Raw genomic sequence first — 13,578 nt, 5'->3', positions numbered from 1 at the left:
GCCTTTAGCAAAACCGATCTCTCTGTTTCCTCTGAGATCTGGCCTGCAGATTATAGCGTGCACCTGCTGTCAGAATCCAGGGCTGAGAAAAGCAGACAGGGAAAGCAGAACTGAAGTGCCCAGAGAGCAGGAACAGAAGAGCTGGTCCCCACAGTGCCTTTGACTCAGCAGTGGTTCCCCAGAGAAACTCAGAACAAATTCGCCATTTCTTGAAGTAGCCCAAGCAAGTATCCACTCCTTGCATGTCAAATAGCATGATAAAGATCGCCATAGCTTTTTTCATTTTTATATCATGGATGCTTTGCAATTTGGGGGCTCCTGTTTGCTTATATGTGTTTTTAGAATCAGAGTGGCATGCATTTGTGATTGATGGAGGCCTTCTAAAAAGCAGGCTTTGTAAATGCAAACATAGATTTTCATCTGTGGTTGACAAGAGGACCCCCAGCTCAGGGAAGACCTTGCCCCTCTGGCCGACCTTGACCAGTGTTCCCGTTGCTTTTCCTGCCCTGACTCCCTCCCTCCTCCATAATCGTCCTTTTTTTTTTAAAGATTGAGATATAATTCACATAACATATATTCCACATAACATAAAAATTCACCAGTTTGAATTGTACAATGGTATTTACTATAATCACAAGGTTGTGCAACTATCAATACCATCCTATTCCAGAATGTTCCCATTATCCCCCAAAGAAATCCTATACCCACTAGCAGTCACTCTCCATTTCCCTGCCCCTGGCACTCAGTAATCTATTTTCTGTTTCTGTGGATTTGCCTATCCTGGACATTTCATATAAACCCAACCATATAATATGTGGCCTTTTGTGTCTGTCTTCTCTCACTTAATATAATGTTTTAAAGGTTCATTGATGTGGCAGCATGAATCAGTGCTTCATCCATTTTTAGTCCAAAAAATATTCCATGTGTGATGGACCCTGTTTTCTGTACCCATTCATTATTTGATGGACATTTGGGTTGTTAGCCCTCTTTGGCTCTTGTGAAGAATGCTGTCATGTATATCCCTGGATGAGTTTTTGTGTGGACGTATTTTTTTTTTTAAGATTTTATTGATTTATTTGACAGAGAGAGAGAGAGAGAGAGAGCACAAGTACGGGGAGAAGCAGAGGGAGAAGGAGAAGCAGGCTCCTCTCTGAGCAGGGAGCCTGATGTGGGGCTTGATCCCTGACCCTGAGATCATGACCTGAGCTGAAGGCAGATGCTTAACTGACGGAGCCACCCAGGAGCCCCTGGATGTATGTTTTTAATTTTCTTGAGTAATTCAGGAGTGGAACTTCTGGGTACCTCTGTGTATAAGCTTTTAAGGACCTTCCAGATATTCCCAGACTCCTCATCGGCAGCTCTGCCTTAACAGAATTTCAGCATCACTGAGAACCCCTCTTCCCCAAAATATTCTCCTGGTTTCTGCCATGGAAGAAATGACTTTAATGGAGCTTAGAATTATTCCCTTCCTAATTTAAAGCGTTAAGGTTCAAAATGCAATACTGTTGAGCGAGGGAATACAGTGACTTACATTCACACCGAGATGTAAGTCAGATCTTTTCTCAGAGCAATTTTGATGGGAGGAAAAAAGAAAACGTGTCAGAACACTGGGGATTTGCAAGGGGGGAGAAGGAGGCTACAGAACCTGAATCCGGGGTAGGGTGTGCACTTTTAAAGGGACAGACCAGCTTTTCCTATTACTACCATAGCTCATACCAGGCTCCTCTTTTGCTAATTAATTTTTCCAAATAGCACCTACTGTGCACGGACTTCATGAAAGAACATTCACCTGGACATTTAAGGAGGAATAAGACACCTTCCCTGAAGAATTAAAGATTACAAGGGTTGGACAAAATGGCCTGAGTATCACTGTCTCAGGTTTGATGCTGACATGTCCTTTCTTTCACTGGAGGGACGCTGACGACTGGTGGAGACAGCTTCTATTTCTTTTCTTTTCTTTTTTTTTTTTTTTAAGATTTTATTTATTTATTTGACAGAAATCACAAGCAGGCAGAGAGGCAGGCAGAGAGAGAGGAGGAAGCAGGCTCCCTGCTGAGCAGAAAGCCCCATGTGGGGCTTGAACCCAGGACCTGGGATCATGACCTGAGCCGAAGGCAGCGGCTTAACGCACTGAGCCACCCAGGCGCCCCAGCTTCTATTTCTTTAACTTCGAATTTGACGACATAATATTTCTGTTAGCCCTATATTGCTCTAACAAATGTTTCCAAGACATTCCTTGTTTTTAAAAAATCTCTCACCCCCTACCTTGAAATCTGGGTTTAGAGGCAAAACAGCAGCTATTAAGCTATCAATAAGCTATTAATAATAACTATTAAGCTATTAATAACAAAGGTTATTGATCCAACTTGATTCCAGTGTGTATTAAAATGGATAAAGAAAGCAACGTCGTAACAGTGAGGATTATTAACCCAGATAGTGAGGTCTTGGTGGGCAACTGCTTTCTGTGATTTGGCCAGACCCAGAGTTAAGAAAGCACCGCTCAAGCTTTGGTGCCTCATTCCTGTCAAGTCTGGGAGGGAGTCTTGACCTCACGCACGAGGCAGCCTGTGCCCATGGCTCTCAGTCATTTGAAAGGATGGGACCAAAGGAAAGCCAGACGTTGGCTCTGGGAAACCATGATCTTACGTGCCTTAGTTGACTTTCCACATGATGACGTAACAGCGAGAGCTGATCTAGGGCTTGCGGGCACTATTTTGAGGACTTTGGAGATATACATATTTAATGCTACGAGAACTGTATGCAAACGGGACCCATAATTGTCCCCATGAGTTTGCCTAGAGCCTTACATGACTGTCCGTGGCGGAGCACGCACCTGAATCCTAATTCCCTGTTGTCAAGGCTCATACTAACTCTTCCTTTTAAAAAATTTATACTTGCATATTCAACGTTAAATTAAGCCATTCATTCTATCCCTGGAGTGGTGTGAGAGAAAGTGGTCTGTTCTTTCTTTTAAGAAAGGGAAATTCCTGATATGATACTGAGTAGCACTGGGATGCTCCCTCACCATGTCTCTGCTCAAGAAATACCAGAAAAGGACGATAGAGCACACATTCCCATCAACTTGAAATGCCAATGTAGGTGAATTTAAAATCATTATGAGCTGTGCTTGAAATTGCTAGCATTAACTTAGGGTACTCTTTCTGTCTCTACAACACCACGGTGGCTTTTAAAACAACAGAGATGACAGGTTTGAGAAAGAGCTAGTGAGAGCCAGAAGGAAAGATAAGGGCCCTTCGGGAAGGGGTGTGCCTCCTGAGACCCTCCCCCCCCCAGGGTGTGTCTGAGCTCCACGGGGAACCCTGCCCCACTCTACATCCACATCTAACCCAGCCTCGCTCTCGTGGAAGCAAACGTCCATAACAAATAACAGAACAGTAACCACAGCAGTGTACTCCAGATGTCAACTAAAGGGCATGCCAATTTAAAAAGGGAATATTGACTGAAGGTAAGTCTTGAGGGACTGGTAAAGAGTGGCAGGAGACGGGAAATTTTACATACTATTCTAGATTGCAAAAATTTTAAATTAGTAAATAGTTTCTTCAGCATATACAGTGGAGGGCCATTAATGCTCCCGGTGCTCATTTCAGGGTGTACACAGCAGGTGGGCGTGCACTGCCGTTTCACTACCCCTGCCTCAACAAGACCACTTGCGAGACACACCTGTCGCTCACCCAATGCTCATGGACTGGGGGGACGATGAGCCAGTTCTTGGTCATCATAAGAAGGAGGTTAAGTGAAGCTTCTTAACATCATCAATCTCCCCCATCTCAACCCTGAGATCCTTCCCCCTCCTCTGAAGGACTCCCTCTCCACTTACTTCTCTGTTGTAGTTTTAGGCTCCTCTTCCTCCTGAAACCAATCTCTGGGGACTGAACTTCCTTGTCCAGGCCCCTGTAGATTCTGAGCTCCAGGCTCCTACAAGCAGCCATCTGCTTCCTCTCTCCCCTTGGGCAGCCCCTCTTTCTCCAATCTAACTTCTCCAAATCGGAGTCTGATATTATCCCATCCTCCCCCACATAACATCTCCTGGATTCCTCCCTTTCAATAAATGGCACTGTGACCTTCCCTCTTGTCCTCCTTGATCCCCACTTTCCTCTGTCCCCAGCATTATGATTCACCACCTCGTTCTAACCCCTTTGGGTCCCAGGGCTCACCTCCATGGCTGCACCTGATGCCAGCCATCCCGCTCGGGTCCTTGTTCCCTTCTTCTAATGTGCCACACAATGGCCAGAGTGACCCCAACAATCTCCATCACGGAGCCAATGGTCACTCACTGCATTTGGAAGAAATCCAAGGTCCTTGGCAGAACCTTTGGCAATCGGGAGGGTCTGGCCTCACTGACCTCTCTCATGTGTTTATGGCCACTCTTCCCTTACCCATCTGTCCCCAGACTGGCTTCCTGTCACTGCTTGGGACACACCCAGCACCCTTGCCATTGGCTTTTCTCAGTGCCTGTCATGAGGCGATGGTGCCTGACCTCCTCTGAATGAGGAGGGGCTGGGGTGGCCACCCAGCTACCCTCTCCTGGAAATCAGCATTCCCAGCGTAGCTCCACCAGTGGCTTCCATCTATCGTGGATTCCCAGATTGCATGCTTATGGAATCTCTTCCCCAGGTAAGCATTTTTAGAGTTTCCAGACTTAAAATGTAAAAGCACTCATTTCTTGCTGTCCCAAGTGTTATATAAAACAACTTTAAATACAGTTTTTGTCACCAAAATAGCAAACATATCTAGACATTCTTGATTAACTTTCTTCTTGGGCCCACTATTATCTAACGGTCATAGAATGAATCTAAAATAGCAAAAGAAAATAGGAAAGTGAGCATTTCAGGGAAAAACAATGGGCCAGCCTAGGTACCAGAGTCCTTTCCTTATTTCCTATTTCTCTTCATTGCACTTTTTTCCATCAAGGCTTTACTTATTCTATTAATTACCATCTACTTTCAAGGGTCTAGTCTATTTCTAACATGAATAGGGTATCGCTTATCATTCAAGTAAGTGCTTGGGCTCGATGGCGGACGTGGATAGTATTTTAAAATTTAATTTGGGGGTCTTGTTCCAATGCGAAAATATAATAACGAATGTCTAAGCACCTCCCAATTCGCAGATATGCCTGTCATTTTATAGAAAGCAAAAGGACAAACAGAACTGAAAACGGGTCCGGGGAAAATGAACACACCTGCTTCTGGTTCTTCCTTGAAACACTGATTCCCGTCGGAGTTTCAGTTTTCCATCTACCAAACCCGGGCCCTTTGAAAAACTGATTTCTGTAGTAAGATGTTAATGCTTTGTTCCTTGTACTCAAGAGACTTCATTGACCTGGGAGGGCAGCATAATTGATGCGGGGAAGGGTAGCCTCGGAGAGGCCGGGCCACGCTCAGGAGCTGACTTACTATTGTGCGCAGTCGATTAGCTGATACTCGTTGGATCTCTCAAAGCATGCCTTCACACCTTCATCATCCCAGAGCTTCTTCACATGATCGAAGAATTCCTAACATTTGAAAAAATTCGAGTAAGAAAGCACAGGTGTTAGAATCTTTTAAAAAGTTACAAGTAAAAAGAAACTGCCCCTCACCCCACCAATTTTTTTTTTTTTTTTTGCAGGTAGCCCGTGAATTGTTTTCCTTATAAGAGTCTACTTCACACACGGTAAAACGCACAGGACTTGAGATCAGCCTGAGGAGAAATGGATACACCCATATTATCGTCACTCGATTCCACCGGCCAAACATTCTCGTCCTTCCAGAAAGTTCCACCAAATGAAAATTACGAGTCTAAAGTAATTTTGTGGCATTCACCAATGATACATACAACAGCTATTTTAACAGTAATTTTAAAGTTCTTCGAACTCAGTCACCTGCCTAGTGGTACTGTCACGTCAGCAGGGAAAAGCATGCCTATCACAACGGTAAGTTCGGTTTTAGCTGTTGTCCCTTCAAGTTTCCGTGAGCCACGATTACGAATAGCCGTGACTGAGCAGATGGGTTAAATGTGGCCCAGAAGCATTAGGTATATTAGAAAGGAAACCTTGAAAATTTTACTCTTTGGGGATACTAATTCACTGTTTTTTTGTGATTCTTTGTTTGATTTTTGGGCATTTTCTAAAACTACAAATTACACGTGAACTGTGATTTTTGGTTCCCTCAAGCCCCTGTGGGCACAGAGCTCAATTTCACCCATGATGGCAAGCTCTCCTTCTCTCCAAGTAAGAGGTGGCTTTATGAATTCATATTTCCAAAATTACCCAAATTAAATTAACAGTGCTATGGAAGCAAATGACAACACATCAGCTGCTAAATATAAAAGAAGTTACGTAAATTTTCACAAACCCCTTCATTAGAATATTTATATCCCTTCCCACATCAGTCATCCTCACGGCAGCCCCAGGAAGCACCCATTCCCATCTCTGATCTGCACCAAATCTGGGGCTTCTGATGCCTCATGTCTGTTGATTTTTTGGAGGGAAAAAAAAAATAAAGAGCTGGTTCTTTTCTGGAAGATTCACGATTCCATACAAGGGTGCACCTGAATACCGTGGGGGCCCTCTTTGAAAAAAGAAACTTAAAGTCATGAGTATGTAATTAGGTACAAAACCTCAGAAGGGGCAGGAGAGGTGAGGGACCGTGAGGTTCTGATGTCCTAGTATCAGGGACAGTCTTTAGAGGTCTGCCGAGTCTCTACACCTATGGTCTGTCGGGCTCCTCATTGTCAGGAACAACTCCAACTACCCACAGCTGACAATGAAGGTAAATCTCCGTAGGATGGAGAGGAGCTGAACCTCTCAGTTTTTGTCTCCCTAGATTTATGGTTTCTTCTAGAATCTCGCACTGCTGCTCGCACTCCAGTGAGGGTGTTTATATAGGCTTCCTTAAATTTCTTTTTTCCCTTCAAAGAGCCATATGAACACACACACACACACACACACACACACACACACACACACACACCCCAAATGAGAAATCCTCTATTTTCTATTGTCAAGATGCTCTTGAGAGACAATGGTAACCTTAGTGACATGGTGACTTTTGGAATCAAGCTCCATCTCTCTTCCCTCCTGCAAACCCCCAGTGTAGTAGTTTCCTGAATAAAGTCCCTTTACAGTCTTCAACAGGTGTCAGAATCATTTTTTTTTTCTGCAGCAGTCTGAGCTGAAGCCTCTGAGACAGAATTAGAGAGGAGAGCTCGAATTAAGAACCAAGACGCATGATTTCTGGGGTCCGTGTTAATAGGGATGGTGGGCACTGTGTTTTTAAAGCAGATGCTTTGGACAACACCGGAAGAACACAAAAGCAACAGCAATCTTGGCTTCTACTTCGTGGTTGGTGAACAAAGACACTGGATTAGAATATAGCTAGGTCTCCAGGATTCTCCATATTTACTTTTTTTTTTTTTTTTAAAGATTTTACTTATTTATTTGACTGAGAGACACAGCAAGAGAGAGAACACAAGTAGGAGGAGTGGGAGAGGGAGAAGTAGGTTTCCCGCTGAGCAGGGAGACCCTTATGGGACTCCAACCCCGGGATCATGACCCAGATGGAAGGCAGACACTTAACAACTGAGCCACCCAGGCATCCCTCCATGTTTACTTTTTAAGCGGTTCCAAAAACCTTGTGGAAAATTTCAGAGCTGCTACTGTTGTTGCTTCTGCCTTTTATTAGAGAAAATTTCCAAACTTACAAAAGTAGAGAGAATTCCCCAGGCCACTCATTACTCAGCCTCCTCTGTGTGTACCAACACATAGACAATTCTCTCTCTCTCTTTTTTTTAATAACTCATATCTTTCCCCACATTTATTATTTTGCAGCAAATCTCTTATGTCATATAATTTTATTTCAACATTATTTCTAAAAGATAAAGGCTCTTAAAAAATCATAGCCACAACACCACTATCTCAACTAAAAATATAACAACAAATAAAGAAATGATTCTGTAAAATCATTAAATATTCAGTTAGCCAATGCAGCCTCTCTAGCTATACTTAAGCTGTTGTCCAGAGCCAGGCTAGAATTCTCACACATTTGTGAAACCAACTGGGAGGTAAGTATGAGGAGTAATTTTGGCATGCTTCCATTAGCAACTAAGATGAATAATATTAAATAAAACTAATTTCAGTGTGTGTGTGCGCCTAAGAAAAAAAAAGATGATTCACAGAGAAATGTAACCCACTTCTGACAACTAAGAATATGGAGAAATTGAGAGTATAAAAAGAAAATTACTGATATTTCTTTGTTGTTTTTTTTTAATTACTGAATAAGAATCGACTTGAGATCTTCATGTATTTAGCAACTGAAATATGCAAACATTTGTTACTCTTATTTAAAGGGTTTTGACATAGCATAACCTATAAGCTTACCAAGTCACTGAGGTGTACAGCTGAAACCAATGTCACATTGTATATTAGCTCTACTTAAATTTAAAAAAAATTAAAAAAAAACCCAAGGGAATTTGAGTTGTGTTATAGAAAGAAAAATAATAATGATACCAAAATTTTTTTTAAAGATTTTATTTATTTATTCGACAGAGAGAGATCACAAGTAGGCAGAGAGGCAGGCAGAGAGAGAGAGGAGGAAGCAGGCTCCCCACCAAGGAGAGAGCCCGATGCGGGACTCGATCTCAGGACCTGGGGATCATGACTTGAGCCGAAGGCAGAGGCTTTAACCCTCTGAGCCACCCAGGAGCCCCAATAATGATACCAAATTTAAACTTACTTTTGAAAAGGCAAGACTCTAACATTTTCATAACACCATTCTGATTTTTCAATCAAAATTGAAATTAAAATTTTTAAAAATGCAAGTATCTAGCTCTTGCGTTTTGTGTCACAGCATTTTCCTTCTGGTCCTGAGGTCTACATCTCCCTTTCCACACAAAGTACAAAGCTAACCTAGGATTCTCAGATGGGTAACCAATTTTTTTCTTTTTCTTTAAATTCCTCCTAACCTCTCTAAAATGGAAATCATGCAACAGTAGGCAACGTCAAGAACACAAATTCTTGCATGATATCTCTGCTGATATAACTTTCTGGTTGCACTCACACCTGAAATCTATTTTTCATTTTTTTTTAAAGATTTTATTTATTTATTTGACAGACAGAGATCACAAGTAGGCAGAGAGGCAGGCAGAGAGAGAGGAGGAAGCAGGCTCCCTGTGGAGCAGAAAGCCCGATGTGGGGCTCGATCCCAGGACCCTGGGATCATGACCTGAGCCGAAGGCAGAGGCTTTAACCCACTGAGCCCCTATTTTTCATTTTTGAAATGAGAACCTAAAGCCTATTTCTTGTCTCTGGAAGGGAATGTTGTGCAGTGGTTTGGAGTCAACGCCCTGGGTACACACACAGGTCTTGGGAAGAACTGCTTTCACACATGGTACGGGTGGAAATTGTCACGAGGTTGAGTGTAAAAACACTCTTCCTCATGCTCGTTAGCCGATATTCCTTCTGAGGTGACTTATGGAAAAATCTCGAATTTTAGTATCAGGATGACTCTTTTTTTTTTTTTTTTTTTTTTTGCATTTCTGAAGACAACGCTTTTTATATTTTCTTATTAATTTTTAATCTTCAGAGCTCTGTGGCTCGTCTCCGTTTTTATTTACATTACTGAGTTGATTCAGGAAAGCATACAGGTCCCGTTTGGGGGTCAGTGTTCATGTTTGTGTAGGGCTTGGCCTTATATTCTGGATGCGGATTTCACTTCTGGTCCCACCTAATTTGACTTGTATTCCTAATTCTGTTCTCCTGCATTTTCAGTTATTTTATTACCTTGTATTGTATTATAACTTTGGGAACAGCACTAAACACTTTCCAGAACAAGCTGAAGCAAAAATAAATGTCTGACCGAACTTTTTATGGGAACACAGTGGATAATATCCACCACCACAATCCAGGGACCTTAGAAATGGGCAGTTTCAGGTCAGAACCCATTTATTTATATGGGATTTATTATAAGCTCAAGTTTAGGTCTGATTCATTTAAAATACACACACACTCAGTTTTAGCCCTCGGATTAAGAGAATGACACAACAGGTTTTCGTCATCTGTTTTTTCAAAGATCTGGTGGATATCAAGTTTGTGTGGGCGCTATCATGCCTGCCGACACCACAATTTTGTTATTCATAATCTGTCCATCCTCAAATCAAATTTAATACAGTATGTTGAAAAGTCTATCTAGAAACAACTTTCAGAAACTGTGCTAAAAAAACCCAAACCCCAAACATTAAAATCATTAGCAGTCCCCTTGCCCATGTCTTTCTGCTGACCACCGGGAAAGAATCTTGGCAAGGAACCACATAGAAAAAGAGGTCGCCCCTAGCATTTATTGAGCGCTTCATACGTTCCAGGCAATGTTCTAAGGGTGGTATGTACAAGGTCTTATCTGAGACAACCCTGCCTTGTAGGCGATTCAGTTCCCATTTGATGACAAAACAAGTATGATTAAGGATATTTTATATTCTCTTGGAAGGAAGTGGTCAAACCTGGCTTCAAAAGCATGTTCTGGGGCGCCTGGGTGGCTCAGCGGGTTAAGCCGCTGCCTTCAGCTCGGGTCATGGTCTCAGGGTCCTGGGATCGAGCCCCGCATCGGGCTCTCTGCTCGGCGGAGAACCTGCTTCCTCCTCTCTCTCTGCCTGCCTCTCTGCCTGCTTGTGATCTCTCTCTGTCAAATAAATAAATTAAAAAAAAAAAAAATCTCAAAACATGTTCTGAGGCTTTCTACCTTCCCTGTTCTCCTCTGCTCAGTAGCTGCTCCCTGAGCCCAGGAGACCAGAGAGGACAAAGGCAAATTTGTAATATACCCCACACTCGTCTGTTTTCTTTTTTTTTTTTTCCCTTTAGGACAGCCTACTTTAACTATTCTTAGGATCATTTTAACAGCTTTTGAGATATACTATATATACCAAAAAATTCACCCAATTATTCATACACTCAAGTTTTAGAACACCTCCATCTTCTCCTTACCCTTCTTTGGAGCCAAGCCCAGCTCTCCCCCACCCCCCCACCCCCATCTCAGACACAGTTAATCTAACTTCTGTCCCCTACAGTTTTGCCTTTTTCAAGAAATTTCATATCAATGAAATCACCTTGTCCTTTGTGCCTGTCTTCTTTGAACTAGCATGGAATTTTTGAGATTCACCCATTTTGTTATGTATATTAGCAGTTTGTTCTTTTTAAAAAATTGCTGAGTTCTACTCTGCTGTATGAATATACCACGTTTTGTGTATTCATTCAACAGCGGATGGACATTTGGGATATTTCCAGTTCTTGACTATTGTGAATACTGCTGATTGGAATATCTGTGTACCAGACTGGGTTGATTCCACCCAGGAGAGGAATTGCTGAATTATATGGAATGTGTTTAACTTTATTTATTTATTTATTTATTTATAAAAAGATTTATTAATTTGACAGAGAGAGATCACAAGTAGACAGAGAGGCAGGCAGAGAGAGAGAGAGAGGGAAGCAGGCTCCCTGCTGAGCAGAGAGCCCGATGTGGGACTCGATCCCAGAACCCTGAGATCATGACCTGAGCTGAAGGCAGAGGCTTTAACCCACTGAGCCACCCAGGCGCCTGGAATGTATTTAACTTTAAAAAACTGTGACACTGTTTTCCAAAGTGGCCATTCCCTTATACACTGTCAAGCAGTGTCTAGTGGTTCTAGTTACACCACATCGTCAATACTTGGTTTTGTCCATCTTTTTAATTTGAATTACTCTGGTGGGTATGTAGTGGCATCTAATTATGGCTTCAGTTTGTATCTCCCTAATGACCAATGACTTTGAACATCTTCTTTTTTTTTTAAAGATTTTTATTTTTTTTTTAAGATTTTTATTTATTTATTTGACAGAGAGATCACAAGTAGGCAGAGAGGCAGGCAGAGAGAGAGGAGGAAGCAGGCTCCCCACTGAGCAGAGAGCCCGATTCGGGGCTCGATCCCAGGACCCTGGCATCATGACCCGAGCCAAAGGCAGAGCCTTTAACCCACTGTGCCACCCAGGTGCCCCATTTTTTAAAGTTTTTAAAAATTATTTATTTATTTGACAGATAGAGATCACAAGTAGGCAGAGAGCAGGGCAGAGAGAGAGAGAGAGGAGGAGGAAGCAGGCTCCCTGCTGAGCAGAGAGCCCAATGCAGGGCTTGATCCCAGGACCTTGGGATCATGACCTGAGCTGAAGGCAGAGGCTTAACCCACTGAGCCACCCAGGAGCCCCATGAACATCTTTTCATGTGACCGTTGGCTACTTGCATATCTTCTTGTTAAGTGTCTGCTCAAATATTTTGCCCATTTAAAGAAGTTGGGTTGTATGTCTTCTTACTATCGAGTTTTATTTCTTTTACAAGAATAAGACATTTGAAAAAACTGTCTGGATTTAAGTCCTTTGTCAGCTACAGATTTTGCAAATATGTCCTCCCAAACTGCAGTTTGCATTTTAATTTTCTTGAGCATCTTTTGATGAGCAAAATTTTAAATTTTGTCAATGTCTAGTTAATCCATTTTATCCATTTAGCATTTTGCTTTTTTTGGTGTTCTAAGAAATCTCCATCTAACCCGAAGTAAAAAAAAAAAAGAGAGAGAAAAATTCCCCCCTCCCTCCCCCAGTTTTCTTCTGAAAGTTTTACAATTGTAACTCCTATATTTAGGTCAATGATCCATTTGAGTTCATTTTTGAGTACAGTGTGAGGAAAGGGTCAAGTTTCACTTTTTTCCATACAGGGAATCAGCTTTCCCAGCATGTTTATTGCAAAGACTACCCTGCCCCACTGAATTACCTTGGTACCTTTGTTGAAATAGACCGTATACATGTGGGGTCTATTCCTGGACACTGAGTTCTATTTTACTGACCCATATGTCTATTCCCTTTTTTTTTTTTAAGATTTATTTATTTGTCAGAGAGAGAGAGAGAGAGAGAGAGAGAGAGAGAGATCACAACTGGGCAGAGAGGCAGAGAGAGAAGCAGGCTCCCCACTGAGAAAGGAACCCCATTCGGGACTCTATTCCAGGACCCTGGGATCACGACCTGAGCCGAAGGCAGCCGCTTAACTGACTGAGCCTCCCAGGCGTCCCCCATATGTCTATTCTTATGTCTACAATACACTGTCTTGATTTCTGTGGCCTCGTGGTAAGTCTTAAAATTAGTAGTGTGAAGTCTTCAACTTCACTCCTCTTTTTCAACATCGTTTTGGCTGTTCTAAGTCTTTCGAATTCCCACATACATTTTAGAATTAGCTTGTCAGTTTCTATGAGAAAGCCTGTTGATCTGAGATTGCACTGAACCCATAGCTCACTGAAGGGAGAAGTACCACCTTAACAAGATTGAGTGTTCTAATCCATGCACAAGATGTGTTTATTTATTTAGTGTTATATTATTTATTTAAATCCTCTCAAGAATATTTTGACGTTTACTGTGTATAGACCTTTCATTTCATCTGTTGAATTTTTTCCTCTGTAGATTTCTTGGATGTTATTTTTAAATGTACAGGATTTAAAGTTTCACTTTTGGATTTTTGTCATTGCTCGTACAGAGAAATACAATTGGTGTCTGTATTTGAGCTTGTCTCGTGCAACCTT

At 42.1% G+C, this 13,578-nt stretch overlaps 1 protein-coding gene across 1 annotated transcript in view; it reads right to left on the bottom strand.

Moving 5' to 3' along the window:
• GNAL (G protein subunit alpha L) overlaps positions 1 to 13,578 on the bottom strand; it is a 142,383-nt gene that overhangs the window by 39,608 nt on the left and 89,197 nt on the right. Inside the window, 1 exon segment of the mRNA XM_047696999.1 lies at positions 5,415 to 5,512. Coding sequence (XP_047552955.1) covers positions 5,415 to 5,512 — 98 coding nt within the window.

Source organism: Lutra lutra, chromosome 12, assembly GCF_902655055.1.
Source record: "Lutra lutra chromosome 12, mLutLut1.2, whole genome shotgun sequence".
Taxonomy (NCBI): Eukaryota; Metazoa; Chordata; class Mammalia; order Carnivora; family Mustelidae; genus Lutra; species Lutra lutra.
Note: the sequence above shows the minus strand (reverse complement) of the source record. Positions and strands in the feature narration are given on the sequence as shown.